The sequence below is a fragment of the Lagopus leucura genome, unplaced genomic scaffold (genome assembly GCF_019238085.1).
Source record: "Lagopus leucura isolate 7727_CA_CO unplaced genomic scaffold, USGS_WTPT01 Super-Scaffold_73, whole genome shotgun sequence".
NCBI classification, from domain to species: Eukaryota; Metazoa; Chordata; class Aves; order Galliformes; family Phasianidae; genus Lagopus; species Lagopus leucura.
Window position 1 is genome coordinate 51,863,210 of NW_024962252.1, and position 16,366 is coordinate 51,879,575.

The 16,366-nt window shown below is 36.8% G+C and overlaps 1 protein-coding gene across 7 annotated transcripts in view; it reads right to left on the reverse strand.

The window, feature by feature from the left end:
- TMEM181 (transmembrane protein 181) overlaps nucleotides 1–16,366 on the reverse strand; it is a 53,767-nt gene that overhangs the window by 4,105 nt on the left and 33,296 nt on the right. For 5 of the 7 annotated variants that reach the window (XM_042889943.1, XM_042889927.1, XM_042889908.1 and 2 more), the window contains exons 3-17: nucleotides 14,110–14,165; nucleotides 12,730–12,820; nucleotides 12,056–12,174; nucleotides 11,361–11,480; nucleotides 9,359–9,439; nucleotides 8,325–8,424; nucleotides 7,505–7,635; nucleotides 6,796–6,887; nucleotides 5,312–5,369; nucleotides 4,592–4,694; nucleotides 4,453–4,504; nucleotides 3,694–3,776; nucleotides 3,019–3,108; nucleotides 669–735; nucleotides 425–451 (exon numbers count right to left, since the gene is read on the reverse strand). In XM_042889943.1, coding sequence (XP_042745877.1) covers nucleotides 425–451; nucleotides 669–735; nucleotides 3,019–3,108; nucleotides 3,694–3,776; nucleotides 4,453–4,504; nucleotides 4,592–4,694; nucleotides 5,312–5,369; nucleotides 6,796–6,887; nucleotides 7,505–7,635; nucleotides 8,325–8,424; nucleotides 9,359–9,439; nucleotides 11,361–11,480; nucleotides 12,056–12,174; nucleotides 12,730–12,820; nucleotides 14,110–14,165 — 1,270 coding nt within the window. The remainder of the gene's footprint in view (nucleotides 1–424; nucleotides 452–668; nucleotides 736–3,018; nucleotides 3,109–3,693; nucleotides 3,777–4,452; nucleotides 4,505–4,591; nucleotides 4,695–5,311; nucleotides 5,370–6,795; nucleotides 6,888–7,504; nucleotides 7,636–8,324; nucleotides 8,425–9,358; nucleotides 9,440–11,360; nucleotides 11,481–12,055; nucleotides 12,175–12,729; nucleotides 12,821–14,109; nucleotides 14,166–16,366) is intronic. The other 2 variants (XM_042889918.1, XM_042889958.1) reach the window with 1 other exon arrangement.

A 16,366-nucleotide genomic window follows, 5' to 3' on the forward strand; every position in this document is an offset into this window, starting at 1 on the left:
CTGCACGCAGCTACTCTAGCACAGGCTTGTTCAGGTTACTGCAGGATTAAACCATTCCCACTGATCAGCCCTTTGGTGCCTCTGCTTAAAAGGTGAAAACAACAAGGGCAGATAACCAGTTTGTTCAGCATCTAGCACAGGAAAGCCTGACCCAGTTAAGTTTTCATCTGCTACTGTAGTTTTAATGTTACATAAACTCACACAAGTCCTGGAAGTTTTGCTACATTTGGTTATTGCTGTTTTGATAAGTGATGGACACTTCATATGGACAATTATCGCTCCCTGTAGCATTTCTGTACGAGTCACCCCCTAGCTGACTAAACTTGATTCCTCCAATCTTACCCAATTTGGAAGGAATTCCTTTCCATTCACGTACCTTTCAGCCTTCATTCCATGTCCTATCCTATCCTAAATACTAACTTACCCATTTGTGTCAGAGCCTTCGCAATTCCTTTGAGAAACCAAAAAGAAAAGAAAACCAAAATAATCAAAATAACACCCATTCTCATTGTATTTCTGTTTCCAAATAAGCTACTTCTGTTACACAGGCAGTCTACTTTCACTAATAATCTACGAAGTCTTCAGTTACAGTTATTTAATTAAGATGGAAAAGAATATTACAAAAAACAACACGCCAAAAACACCCCATACGTATTTTATAGTCTTACCCATAAATCACATCATCATCTGAGTCGTTCAGCATAGAAAAAGCAGGATTGTCCTTCAACTGTGATTCTGGAAAAATACAAACAAGGGTTAATTTAGCACATTGCATTTAGAAACACAGCTGCACTTTTACTCCAACACTGAAGCAACAGACCCAAAACTTAGAAGGCAATCATGACAACAACTTGACAAAATTATATCCAAGAATTCTTTCCTTTAAATTCCCCACCCTTCAGCCCACATCATCACGGTGTTCTTGTAATTTTAAGAAACGACATAATGTTCTCTTCATATTTTCAGATATATACGTCCCAGGTTGTATAAGCAGACTTCCTCCCTTGTTCAGTTTCATGCCATACCGTTTTTATTTACAAATAGTTAAGTCATACATTACCATTGTGATTATTCAAATGTTCATACTTTTTTCAAAAGCATAGGCTTCAAGACCTTGTTTGTTCCAAGTTTTGAATGTAGCAGACCAAAGTTGTAAATTAACAACTAGCTGGCTCTTTCCCCCCCTTGTAATAGATGAAGGAAGGACTTGTAACTTCATCGTGAGACAAAAGGAAGGTACATACTTTCTATTGGCTACTTATGTCAAATCTCTCTTTCCTGTTTTAAAACCATCGATTTCTGTACTACCTGTTGCTGATAGCTGCTGTTTTAAATTATATGCAATAGAGTCCAATCCATCAATTTGCCAAAAGCATCTTCTTTTCTAGCAGGTTTTTACTTTGTAACTTCTGTAGATTAATACTTCTTGCAACCTTTTATCCTCACCTCACCATTTGTCTTGTCTTTCATAACAAAAAACAGCATCTTCCCGCAACAGTACAATCAATCTCAAATCTAAAAAGTTTAGAGAAAGCGCCAGCTTCAGAATCTCATGCCTTCCTACCCCACAACTCCCAGTATATTTTAAACTCAACGCTTAAAGCAGAGAATGCACTCTACATAAACATGCTTTACAGAATCTTTATCTGTTAGATAGGAGTAATGCTTTATAATCACTATGAGAGTCAGATCATATCCTATACTTAGGAAAGCAAAAAAAGTGCCACAGATTTAATCCTTTGCCTCCCCTTTAAATGGGCTCTGTGAACTCCCCTCCCCACAGCAAGCCCCTCCAGATTCCCCAAGATCCCCCCCAAGTTAGAGAGCAGCTTAATTCCTACATTTCCATCAGCCTGTTTTCCGTATTTCAGTCAAGTTTGCCAGCATGTAAATATATTAACTTTATCATTATAATAAAGTATGAGTAAAGTACTCTAGCTCTTTAAGCGCTGCCTGTGAGTCAGCTCAAAAGTTAGAGCAGTATTTGCAAACACATTGACTATAAGCTCAATCAGAAAAAAGGTGTAAGAATTCAAGTCAAGTCTATTAGTCGTAACTATTTTAGTATTCCCTCATATTTCCAATACTAAATTACTCAGGAACAGCACAGCTTCTGTTAGTGCAAAGCAAATAGAAATTAATGAGACAAGAAAATACGTAAGGACATTACACAGTATGTTCTAATATGCCAACTCTTGTCATCTAAGTTTGCCAGATGACTGAGGTTCAATAAGACCAAGTGCACAGTGCTGCATTTGGGTCAGGGCAATCCCAGGTATTCATAAAACTGGGGGAAGATCTCCTTGAGAGTAGCCATGCGGAGAAGGATTTAGGGGTCCCTGATGGACAAGAAGCTGGACATGCATCAACAGAGTGAGCTTGCAGCCTGGAAGACCAACTGTGTTCTGGACTGCATTAAAAAAGGGTGGCCAGCAGGGAGAGGAAGGTGATTGTCCCCTCTACTCAGCTCTTGCGAGGCCCCATCTGCAGTACTGCATCCAGGTCTGGGGCCCCAGTACAGGAAGGATGTGGAGCTCTTGGAGTGGGTCCCAAGGAGGGCCACTAAGATGATCAGAGGGCTGGAGCACCTCTCCTATGAGGAAAGGTTGAGGGAACTGGGCTTGTTTAGCTTGGAGAACAGAAGGCTCAAGGGAGACCACATTGTGGCCTTCCAATATTTGAAGGGAGAGTATAAACAGGAGGGGGAAAGGCTGTTTACAAGGATGGATAGTGATAGGACAAGGGGGAATGGTTTTAAACTGAGACAGGGGAGGTTTAAGTTAGATATTAGGAGGAAGTTGTTCACACAGAGTGTGGTAACGCACTGGAACAGGTTGCCCAAGGAGGTTGTGGATGCCCCCATCCCTGAAGGCATTCAAGACCAGGCTGGATGTGGCTCTGGGCAGCCTGGTCTGGTGGTTGTTGACCTGCACACAGCAGGGGGGTTGAAACTCTGTGATCATTGTGGTCCTTTTCAACCCTGGCCATTCTATGATGCTACAAATTGCTTACACTTACCATACAGCGCATTCTTTGAGGGGGAATAGACGAAGGCTAATGTGTAGAGATAGAAGTTCAATAAACCATAAAATGATAAGAATTCTGCTGGTAGAAAGCGTCAAGGATTTTTCTCAATATAGCTCCCCTCATGTAAACTTTGGAAATGAGATTCAAAACATATGTAAGCTGCTTCAACAGAAAGAATTTTTGTCACAATAAAGTTTGAGAGCATGAATGGATGAACAATTGGCTTTTGTTTTTTTTAGATTAACTGACAACTAGTATACTCAAGCTGTTTCTAAGTAAAGTTCTAACTGAAGACAAATCTTCAATTTTAAAGTGTAATATTTGCTGAGAAAAGTTCTTCTCTTCAGTAGTGAAGCACATGGTAAAATAGAATATTTCTGATTTCACCACTAAAACAAAGCCTGGGCTTTCATTCCTTTTGAAGAGTAGCAAAAGCAGCTGTGGTTTACTTGATATAAACAAATTAGACTGAAACTGTCTCAGCTCATAATCTTTACAAACAGCTACTAGAAAATAGTGACATGATGCTTTATCAATTTTGATCAGGGTTTCAAAAGTCCACCTAAAAGTCAAAATACTCAGTCCTTAGGTAAATCATCTTTAAGTACTTCCTAAGGAAAACCAGATTAATATTCCCAGTTGAGCAGCATCACAACACAAGGATATAATTCTGATAATGAGTTGACAGCTCAGCAACAAAGTTGTCCTGTAGAACTTGTGCTCCAAAGCGTAAATAGAGTATAACAATGCTGTGGGGAAAAAAAAAAAAGTAATGGCATATAGGTATAATGAGCCTTTAAAATGCAAAATTTAAGTGCAAGCTTGATAGAGTAGTATACTAAAAAAGTAATTACGTAAAAATGCTGTTTATTTGAAGACACATTTTGTTTTCATATTTCTAAATTAATAATTATTATTTTGTGATTTAAATTGAACAGCCAATCTAATAAAGGAAAAAAAACCAAAAAAAACAATGGTCTATTTTTGTCATATTTCACCCACTAAAGACAATCCAAAAGCCAACAGCAATTTAAAATAATTGCTTGGAGTGGGGGACAGATATAAACAATAATGTAAAAGTAATTCTAAACCTCTGCTTTACAGAACACAGCTTACAAAACTCCAAAAGAGATCAACAGTGCACTGCAAGCTACTCAGCAATACAAAATATATCTCCTGCTAAGTCTTCCAGTGTATTGTGGCAGTAATGAAAATACAAAACTGTCTATAAAAACCTTAAGAAAGGGCTCCAAAAATTATGAATTGATTACCAAGCAAAATATATATACAAAAAAAAAAAAACAACAACAAAAACTTATCTCTCAGTTTCACTGAGTATATTATAAAAAAAAAATAACCTTTTCTTTCAAGACTTTAAATATATAAAAATTCAAGTACTGAGAAATGTTCTCTGAAAAGCCTTACCTAATGACGAGCACTACGAAGGTTAATGCAGTCAAGAATTTTAACCTGAGATCTGATAAAGATTGAGAAAAATTACTATTAGAGAATTTACACCTACATCTAGGAGAAGACAGCCAGAAGAACCAAGAGGAATACTTACCAACATAAGGCATGTTACGGAGTTCTGAACATGCTCTCACTATCAGGAACAGAAGGTAGAGAATATATGTGGTTGCCACCACAAGGAAGAAGATTTTCATTCCCTATATAAAGAATATTATTTAAGAAAGTTTGGTCTATTCCTGCTTTCTTCAGTTGTACCCTGCAACAGAAACTGTTGATTTCCAAAACACAGTACAGAATGGTGCATTTATTCAGGGAAAGTATGAAAGGAAGTACAAAATGAGGATGGCATATGTCAAGGTACACTTTTTTTTTTTTTTTTTAAACAAACATATTTCCTGAGAATTATACAGGAAACCATATAAATTATATCTTCCTCTTCAGTAAGGAAGTTTTAAATTTTCTAGTACAGAGGACCTTGGGAAGAGTCAAGATATACAAAACTGACTTAAGAAGCTTAAAAAAAAAATAAATCATCTTTTGGTTCCCACAGTCATGAGTCCCTGACAAAACATGTAGTGTTGAGTCTCCAGATACCCAAGATTATAGCAAGACTGTTCTCATTGGGTTGGAGTTCAATATAGCCTACATGTGATCTGAAGCAAAATGGAAAGTACCCTAGTAGTCCAAGCAAGATCACCAGGTCAACAATTTTCTAAACTGTTAGATTTCAATGGAAATCTGAGAGCAAATGCCCTTCATTGCATTGCCTAACTACATTTGACAACTGAAGATCAAAGAAATATTTCTGACTTACCTGGAAATTACCTGTGTCAACTCTGTATTGATATGTAGGATCATGTACTTCATTAACACTAGAAAAAATTCAAAATGAAAAATTGGTACATATAACACTACAAAATACAAGGTCAAAAACAATACACAGACCAGGAACACTACTAACAAAGAAAGCATTTAAAGTTACTACACAAAGATTAGAACTAAAGATCCTGGCTGTAGAAATTGGTGCAATGCCAGTGATTGCAAAGACAACTTACATGACATCCTTTTCCTTTCTAAATCCCATTTTTCAAGGAATATAGATGATTTTGGTGGCCAGTATGTCCAGACTCCCTACTTGTGCGCAGAGAAGATCTACTGAGCAGGTGAAGGGACTAGGAAACGAGACTTACGAGGAGTAGCTGAGAGAATTTGGACTGTTTAGTTTGCAGGAGGCTGAGGGGGACCTCACCGCTCTCTACAACAGCCTGAAAAGATTGCAGCAGGGAGGGTGTTGGGATCTTTTCTCAGGTAACAAATGATAGGAGGTGAGGCAACAGCTTCAAGATGCACCAGTAGAGGTTTAATCAGACATCAGGAAGAATTTATTCAAGGAAAAGGTAGTAAAACACTACAATTGGCTGCCCAGGGAATGGTGGAGTCCCCATTTCCAGAAGTATTGAGATATGTAGGGTTTGGTAGTGGGACAGTGTAGTTCGGGTTGACAGTTGGACTTCATGATCTTAGAGTCTTTTCCAACCTGGATGATTCTTTTATTCTATTTTTATCTTTATAGGAAGTGTGTAATTCTGTAAACTCCTACAGGCCTTCATGATTTACTGTTTCAATCTCATCTTTGGTGATAAGAATGATACCCAAGAAATAACAGTTGTTTAAACCTTTACTTCATACAAATTCTGCTGATAAAACATTAAAACCAACATTCCCTGCAATTGCACCACTTTCAAAAATGTGCAATGGCAAGAAATATATACTGAGAAATAAAGTGACAGACAAGCAATTGAGAGTAAAATGCTTAAGAGATTTAAAAATGTGTCAAAACTGACAAAGTTTTCTGCGTGGAATATTGACACCTTCACGTAAGTGACTGAAACAGTGAGAAAGAGGAAAAACACTGAACTCATCAACTCAGTCTTGAGAAGCATGGCTTGGCTAAGATCTGTTACTACCAATTGGGCAGGTTGAAGAGCTTTGTTAAACTGTGGTAACAGAGCAACTGATGCTTCAAATACTGAAAAAGCTAATGGGAAGAGCGCGTTGGAGGGAGCCCTAACATACTGACATGCTGACTTCTAGTTCTTACTCTAATTTCTAAAATTATGTACTACTAAATTGTCCATGAAGAATTTTGTTCTCAAATCAGTCACATTTTGCAAAACAAAATATAATTTCAACTCCATCTCTACGGCACAAAGAGGAAGAAGATAGAATTATAAACAAACTTCCCACTCCAAAGCAATTTCAGTTCATAACTTGCGCATTACGTCTTAAGTTACTCACGTTTGCCATACTCCTAACGTAACAGAGGCAAGCCACAATAGTCCAACAATAAGGAATTTGGGCAGATAGAAGGTTAAGCACTTCCTTTCTCCCTGTTAATAAAACAATAGCATGGTCAAGGAGAGAACCCACATTTGAGATTTGAATCCATCGTGGCAGAATAAAATAACCTTTCCTTTGTTTCATTTGATGAATTAGATTAAGAAAAACCACCTTCAGTATTTTTAACTTCTACAGCTGATTGCAGAATACAAAAAAAAAAAAAAAAAAGATACAAAATTGTATCATTTGCATTAAAGTTAAGATACAGAAGATTTGGGGCATCCTGCTTTTCAGGTCCCACATATTTCACTGATACTGAAATGACAGGAATCTGCCCCAGAATTCACATTTCCTTTATGCAATATTATAAAGCGGTTTTAAAAATGAACCACCATCACAAACAACAACAAAACCCTTCAAGCAAGAACAACAGTACCATCATTCCAAAGCTTTGAGCAGACTGTCTCCATTTATCTTATTTAGGTGTGGTAATCTCACTGCATTCTACTTCACCACAAAACATTTTAATTCTGTTTCTTACATTGTACTTTAAGATTAAAATGCCACTTTTTTTTTAATTAAGTTTTTAATTTGTCACCTTTTGAGATAACTAAATAAACAAGTACTGTCTTCTCAGTAAGCATGCTAGATATGGTTGCACCCCTACCTGTACCCTTATACCATGGTAGACACAAAGCCAGAACAATAACAGCGCACACAGAAACAGTGATTGGAACAGGTCATCCAGCATTCCAGGAAACCAACTGTTCACCAGAAAAGAAAGGGGGAAAAATGGGTCTGTAACAAAAGAAAAGAAGTTAAGCGGGGGGAAAAAGAACAGTCTTTTACTAAAAATAAGTTGAATTCATCTTGAGAAGAAAAAGATTTTTTAAAATTACATCACTAAATGAAATTGGAGTTTGTTCTAGCTTACAATAATTTGCAAAGAAAATGGCACCTTCAGCTGCAATTGACTGTAAAACTACACAAATATGTAGTTGCCAACATTTCTGAAAGACTTTGTGTTTTAAAAGACCTTCCACTAAACCACTTTTCTAGGTGATGAACCTCAGAATACCTGAAAGACAAACATTCTTTCAGTACTGCTAGAAAGTGTTAGAAATTGAGTTCATTTACAAGACTTCTGTTTTTACAACACAGCTTCTGTTTTAATACAGCATGAGCATATGAAAAATACAGAAGCAAGACTTATCAGACAAATACAGAAACTACTTTTACATGTGAAAGGGTCAGCATGGTTGCAGCCTCCTACTGCAGTCAATTTTAAATGGAGTTGAGGGAAAAGAACAAAGCCTACCTATTGATTATAACTTTGAATTTGACACGTTTTAGAAGGGTCATTTTTTTTTTTTTATAAATTAGTTTTCTGAAGCCTTATAGACAGCTGCTTGTAAGTTCAAGGCCAAAACTGAGCATTTTCTCTCCTTTTCTTTCTTTAAAAAGAAGTTTATAAAAAAAACCAGTACCGTTGTAAAGCAGGAGGAGAGGAAGGAGGATAGACATCCATTTCTGTTCAATACCCCAGTCTCTCATGGAGAATTTTCGTAGAGAATGCGCAAACAGACACTAAAAACATACAAAAAAAAATTTAGAAGGAAAAAATAGCCTACATAGCGACGTACAGCACATTGCAAACACCACTTTGCAAGGCCTTTGACGCTGATAACACAGTGAAACAGGAGTCTTGTTCCTCCTTTAGCAATAACCTTGTTAGCTAACCTCAGCACAAATTACTCTCAAACTGAAAAGGAAGCCAGAAAAAAAAAAAAAAGGCTGCCTAGTTACTGGTCACACAATACAACTTTCACTTAAAGTCACTTATTAAAAAAAATACATATCCAGATCCTATACAACATTCACAGTTCATCAGTGAGTGACCTCACACGTGGGAAAGAAATGCTATGAAAGTAGCTAAGTATTTTTAAATCTTTGAGAATTTTGCTTTTTTATTGTTCTACTGTTTTACTTTCCCCCCAGACATTTCTGTTCCAGGGGCATAACTGTGAAGTGATAGATAATGTAAATCACAGAGTAATTTAGGTTGTCAGGGACACGTGCAAGTCATCTGGTCCACCTTCCCATTCAAGACAGCGATGACTCTAAAGTTAGATCAAGGTCATATTCAATTGAGTTTTACTCATTTTCAAAGACAGAGAACAAAGACTGTCTGGGCATCCTATTCTAATGTCTGAGCCCACTGAACAAGCCATCTTATTTTTCTAGGATCTAATCAGAATTTTTTGTTTGAAGAAAACGTCTCTCCTAAATTCAAAAATCAGTGTAAAAAAAAAAAAAAAAAAAAAGACAAGCTTCTCCCATTTATTCTTAATGTTCCACAACGCCACTTGTAACTACATAAAAGCAGCAAGTAAATGAGTATTTTAGAAACTTTATTAACACCCATTCAGTAATTTCTCAACTTGACAGCCTGGGGCTAAGTTTTACTAAATAAAGCACTACCATGCAGCATTACCCAAAAACACTGAAGCAATAATCTTACCGTGACCATAAAGGTGAGAACTACAAAGACAAATCGGAACCAGATTTCCACTTGTGAAAATGTAGGATTGTACGTCTTCCACTACAAGAAAACACAAGAAAAATGTTTTTAGAGAGGTCACACAACATCAATAGTTAACATCTTTTGCAGATACTCTAAAGTTTCCCAGCTTTTCAAAATGTGAAGGTATAACCAAATTCCCCCATGTCACTATGGAAATACAAAGATACATTCACAGACACTGTCTTTCAAGATAAAGCTTGCTTCAGGTGAAGAAAAAGAAACTACCCAATGAAAAGATAACCAAAGCAGACTAGTATCTTTGCTTCTCCTTTACCCTGCCACTTTGTAACACACTCATTGTGCTGTCACACATCAAAGTATTTCTTTGAAATCAGCAAGGAAGATCCTTTTTGATCTCTCTCACGTTCAAAATTTGAACTTCAATAATTGACTAACTTCTGTTTATTACCAAGGTCAAATACATAAACTGATTATGAAAATGTTGATAAGGTACAGCTGTGCTTTCTGTAACGAGCTTGTTTTCTTAAAGCTTGTTCTTTTTTCAGACGTGAGACTCAAGAGAAGAATAAATGAGCTAACCAGATACATAAAAGTATTTTTAAGATGAAGGAAAAAAGCTGCCTTAGTGCTCTAATTATTAGATGGCAGAAATACTCATTGTAACATGTCATTTTGCATGAACACTGTTGAGAAATTCTCATATCTGGCCTGCTTCTCTTCAGAAGCCAGTTCTGAAATGTATGCACCACGTTTGCTCTGCCCATCTGACAAGAAGCTTTACCTTTAATGGATTTAACCTACCTGTTTAAAAAAAAAAAAAAAAAAAAAAGAAAAGACAAAAAGACAAGATAGAGGTTTAAGTGCAAAAGTAGAATGAAAATTTTATGTGGAGGATCCTCATCTACAAAAGAATCTGTTATGTTAACTGAAAACACCACAATCCACTGTATTAACAAAATACACTGGTATGTTCACTTGTTACAGGAAAGCAGAGCCTCCGGATTGGGTTTTTGGTTGTTTGCATGAAGGAAAGCCTGCAAAGCAAGACAATAAACCGTAGAACTATAAATGCCTCACCCTGCTTGAAATCCACAACTAAGCAAATACTTTGTTTTTTTTCTTTTTCTTCCCCTACAACTTACTTTTAACGATGCACTTTATAAATTAGAATACATCAAATATGAAGATTCAGGAAGCTCATTTAGTATATATAAGCCACTTCTGCTTTACAGTAAACTTTCCTTTTCTGCCTGCTCTGACACACAGTGTTATATACAGGCAAAATATAACATAGTAACTAGTATTATAAGTTTGGTTTAGCTCCACCTTCCCCTAATGCAAATGTTTCTAAACCTCTTTTTGGAGTGATTCAACACACTTTTAACTGTTTTATTAACAACCTTAAGTACTGTAACTTGCCCAGTTTATTTTGCTAGGAACTGCAAATTTCACTGCTTATTTCACTCAAAAAAAAAAAAAAAAAAAAACCCACATTTTTTTCTTCCTCATAAGTAGGGTCAAACAATTTTTTCCCATTTGCCTTTGTGTCTCAAATCTTTCAGGCCAGCACATTTATAGAGTTTAAAAAAAAATCCTGCTAATTCACACACCTCCTGGAAAGGCTAAAAAAAAAGCAGTTTAGAAAGGCAAGATCTCTATGTGAAAATGCAGAAAACTGTATGTTCTAGTCTCGCTTGTCTACCATTAAATACCTTCTAGGAATTACACTAAAATTATCCGTCCCTGAAAACAGCAATAGAAGTTCTGAAAGAAAATGCTTAAATGCTTTCCCTATGAAGATAAATATTGCTCCAGAACACTAATAACACAAATACTACAACTCTGAAACCAGCAGAGACAGAAAGCTTTATTACAATGCACCTTTATATTTCACGTTCAAAAATAAAGTAACTTTTTATTACAACTAAAGCAGACTTCTCCAGAGACCTCTTTTGCTAGAATAAAACTTTATACTTACTGTGAAAGTAATATTCTGTATTGCATACGTTAACTTATTTAGATCTTCAAAACTAACAAATACGTTGTACTGAGTGTAGTTCAGGTAGCCCAGGTGAGCAACAATGATTTCACTGCATTTCTGTGAACACATACAGGGAAGAGTAATATTTAAAAACCTTCAATTTATTCTACAAAACTCACTGGTAATATAACTTGTTTCTGAGTACGTAGATACGGATGATGCTTATTATACATCTTATCAACAAGCAAACTTCTCGTAAAAGAACTTCAGCTATTTCTTCCTCAAGGATTTCATTCTGGATAAACTGTTTCAGATATCCTTAAACTCAGAACTTTAACTAAAGGTTTCACTAGGAACTTCTTGTGTGGGAAGATTCCTCCCCCCCCCCCCCTTTCAAGCACACAAGCTAGCTGCTTTCAATCAAATGCTCTTCTAGTTGCTGTATAAGAATTTCTCTCTCCTCTAGAGCTCAATACCTGTTTTACTGTTCAAATGTTCCTTCTCACTGTACTGTTAATCTGTTTAATCAGCACGCTTTGCTGGCAGAAAGCTCCAACAAAAAAGATAAAAAGGGGTCTTTTTGATGTAGTAAATACAAGCCACAGAAAAAAACAAACTAGCAATGTAATGGAGCATGCACACAAATATATGTAAAAGTACTGCAGCAGAGTTTTCTTCAAGCACACACACACCTGTGCACAATTGAGCAACCGTGTCCGGTTGTGAACTTGATTATTAACGTAGGGAGTGCTTCCATCCTTCACCACTCCAAGCACTTTGACTGTCATAGTAACGTTCTTTTTGAGTGATACTGTAATTGAGAGAGAAAACGTTAAGCTATTGCTGGACACAGAAGTAACATCTTAAAAAGAGATATCCAGAAGTACTTGGTTGTACTTTACAGGAATAAGGTTCAATCATATTAATTTCAAAACAAATAAGCAAGAAAACCCCTTCATTTATATATTCTGTCATGAAGTCATACAGCCCTTGTACTGAATCCTAATATGTTACGAATTCCTGATCACAGTATTTCTCTTGTATGTACAAGGAAACTTGACTGCACAGTGAGTAATATTATGACTTACACATCTAATTTGTCCCCAGACAGACACAGACTCTCTACACGCTGCAGTTTTTATAGAAATAACTCCCAACGTATCCCATGCACCTTTTGCATCCAATTCTCAAGATCAGCTCAATCCATCCCTTTACTGAGGGCAAGGGGCAGAGATGGAGAGACAGAGGGAAAACTCACCAAGCACAGCCACAAAGAAACAGAATTGGCTACACAACAACAACAAAAATATAGTACACAAAATTAGGTTGCTACAGCAGTTTCCTAAACACTAGGTAAGACTCTCACCATCATGCTGATCCAACTCGACTACACAGGTCAGCCACAGCTGTTGGTTATAAGTAGACAGTGGTGGCGAACTTAAATTAAAAGGCTTCAGCTGTTAAAAAAACACAACAAAAACCCCACCAAGGTTAGCATCAGTCATTATATTACACAATACATGTGCAGTCATAACAATGAAAAGTACATTAGGAACAATATTTTTCAGGAATAAATTTAATATGTGCTATTGCATGGACAGTACAAGCACCCCATATATGTGTTTCAATGAAGCAGCTAAAGCAGCACACGGATTTTGCACAGCACTAAAATGCACTGACTACTTGAAGCACATAAAAGCAGCAGCAATAAAAAGAGTTCTGATATGAGAGATTTAGGCCCCCCCCAAAAGAAGTAATTTATAGCACTTTACCAGTCCACTCAGACTTGTGACCCCAGCCCATACGCTACAGAATTAAAACAGTGTAAATCTAAGTATGTACATCACAACTATCTTTCTACTGGTTTTCTATAAATCCCACATTCAAAAGCATAGGAGGTAACATTAACAGAGAAAATCTAATGCAGGAAAGGCATTTTTAATATCAATTAAGAAAAGTATTTTTTATTTTTTAAGTCCATCCATAGTACAGTACCAATTTAAATGTGTGTGAGAGACCTACTGACAAAAAAAAAACAAAAAACCCAAACCTTCAGAAGTGTCATGGCACTTAATGAAACTACACTTAATTTTTTTTTTTTAATTTATTTTTTTTTTGTTAACAACTTCATAAAAATTATTTTAGTTATTTGTTCGACAGCAAAGAACTGGACAGAAATAGAGAAACTGAAAATGAGAACATGAAAGCTTAATATGGAATACTTCAAGACAGTAAAGGTTCACAATAAGAGGTCATACTGCACTGTCATGACCACTTGAAAACGGACAATTAAGAAGGAAAACAGACTTTCCTCCCCAGCTGAGAAAAAGGGGAAAAAAAAAATAAAAAAAATATCACAGGAGAGTTATCATTATTTGTCACTGAGAACATTGTTTTTCTGTTTCCTGTTCTCATTCTGGACCCTCACAAGAATCTCCAAGCATGAGCTCACCAGGGAATCCTGTCATGAGCGTTACTTCATCAAGAATTACTGTGAAGAAACACTGCCCATCACAAAACTCTCTACCTTACCTACTTGCAAAAGACTAAAAATTGGTGCCGGGTCACACAGTGGTAGTAAAAGCACTGAATGTTCTGTTTCAAATTGGAAAGCATCAGGTGGCCAAGAAGCTTCCTAGTAGAAAATGAACCACTTAAAATAATGGGACTGGAGAAAAGGTGTATCTGACATTACGGATACCAAGTAAAATATTTGGATAATCCAGCACTGTTTATCGACCCTTACCTTTATGCTGTTATTTAAGTCAGTTCTCGCTACAGAAGTTTCAATTACATTAGGACCTACATAATAAACAAGAAGGAAGAGAACAATATTGAAGGATCAGTGTAAACACAGGATTTCAAAACATTGTACAAAATACTTCCTCACTAAGCAGGTAACTAGCACCCCCTCGGGCAGATGTTCTAACTGAAGGTCACTTAGGCTTCTTAATATCATTAATAAACTTCCCACCCCACAGATTCTGCCATAATCTTCCTGAGCATAAATAGGGTGTAAATTATTAATCAAGAACTCCACGTCAGAAGTTCTACATGCACACTCCAAATTACAACAACAAAGACACGGTGTATTTTCCCTAAAGCTACGTGCTGTACATTCTATGTTTCCCCTCCCTGTGTGTCACAGTCATGAAAGTAGTCGGCTCCAGAAAAAGCCAAGTGAGCAGCAGAGGCACTGCTGTTACAGCACCTTGAAGCTCAATCAAGGGCTGCAAAAGCATCTGAAAAAACAGCTTCTTTTAACTACTCTTATCTCTCCAGTTTTTATGGCCAAACTGCTACCATTACCCAATTTACTTGGAAGATAACAACTATATTGCATTGCACTCACAACTGGACAAATACATTACATTGCATCTGACTGAGCAATTATAATGCCTTTTTATGTACATGTAGAGTATTTGATTGCATAATTAGTGACAGTACTTCGTAGCTCGTGCAGGATCTTGACTGTATTGGGCTGTTCAAGGAAGGCAACCCACAATTGTGGTTAGGAATAGTGCTCAGACCAGCCAGATTGGGACCCTTCTTTTCTATAAAAATGGGGAGCTGTAATATATTATGTATACCATCGCAATAAATGTAATTGCACAGAAGTTCTACAAACAAGTTCTCCTAAAACACACAATCCAATCAACCAAAGTTTCAAGTCCACCTGTAGTGGGAGATATCCAGCTCTTTCCCACATTCCTGCTCCTATGGCAATCACTCCTCCGATTTCTCCAGATAAAGACACACACACTGAATGTGTACTGATTAACTACACCTGTCCACTCACATCCTGCTTCCCTCTACATCTGTATGCAGTAAATGGGGAAAATACAAAACCTTTGTTTATTTTAGAAAAAAACTCCAGCAGCTGTCTGGCTCAACCCTTCCCTCCAAAGAGATGGAATTAGATCAGGATCACATACAGCTAAGTCCTGAAAACCTCTAAGCACAGAGACTCCCAGAACACCCCTGGGCAAACTGTAACCACTCTTATGATTAAAAATAATATAACAGCAATAGTTCTTAATATCTAACTGCAATGTCCTGCATTCCAGCTTGCATCTGTTGCCTCTCTCCCTGTCACCATACACTTATGAGAAGAGCCTAGTCCCATCTTTTCTTTATTCTCTGATAAGGTTGTAGACAGCAACAAGGTCTTTCCTTCATCTTCTTAAATATGCAAGAACACAGAGGACTAGGGAGAAAGGATAGGATTAGGGAGAAAAGGAAATGATACTCAGGCACGAGTACACACACACAATAACTAAGCTTGAAAAATCACAGAGAATAGTAGGAAAAGGTCTGCAAGTATATACTGGGGTGTGAACAAACACTGAGATGCACAGCATCTAGGGAATAAACAGGGCATCTATGTGTGCCTGGGTCTCTGGTTCCAGTCCCAGTTAGCCTTCCTTGTCCAAGTTTCTCTCCTGTTTGGTATGGCAATTTAACACAAGTTACCAATCCTTTAAACATGCTGTTCCAGCCATATTAGTATTAAAAACTATGCAATAAAGACAGTTTTTCTACAAAGACCATGGAATTCAAAGTTATGACAAGAGAAGCAACAGAAAAGAAGGGTTTATAAATGAGTGAGCTCATTCATGAGCTCATTCTGGGCAAGACTCTTATGTTAGCTGACACAACAGTTAAGACAAACATGCAGCATTGCTTGGGCTTCTATAACCACTCTAACTATAATATTAACCATTTTACAGACCTTAAGCTTCATATTACAATTCAATTTCACTAGCAGCTATTTGTTACAAAGCCAGCTGAGAATTACTGAACTTCCTGGTTCTCAAGTACATACAAACTACTGCCTGGGTACATTTTTGGCCAGTATTTTTATCTCAAAAAGCATAATTGCTTTTCTGTAACTGCTCAGAGTTGATTAGGCATCACATTTCAGTAGTTAAGTATTAACGAAAAAACATCAGAACAAAACTTTCTGAAGAGCTCTTTTTAAAAATAAAACAGAAGATATGAAA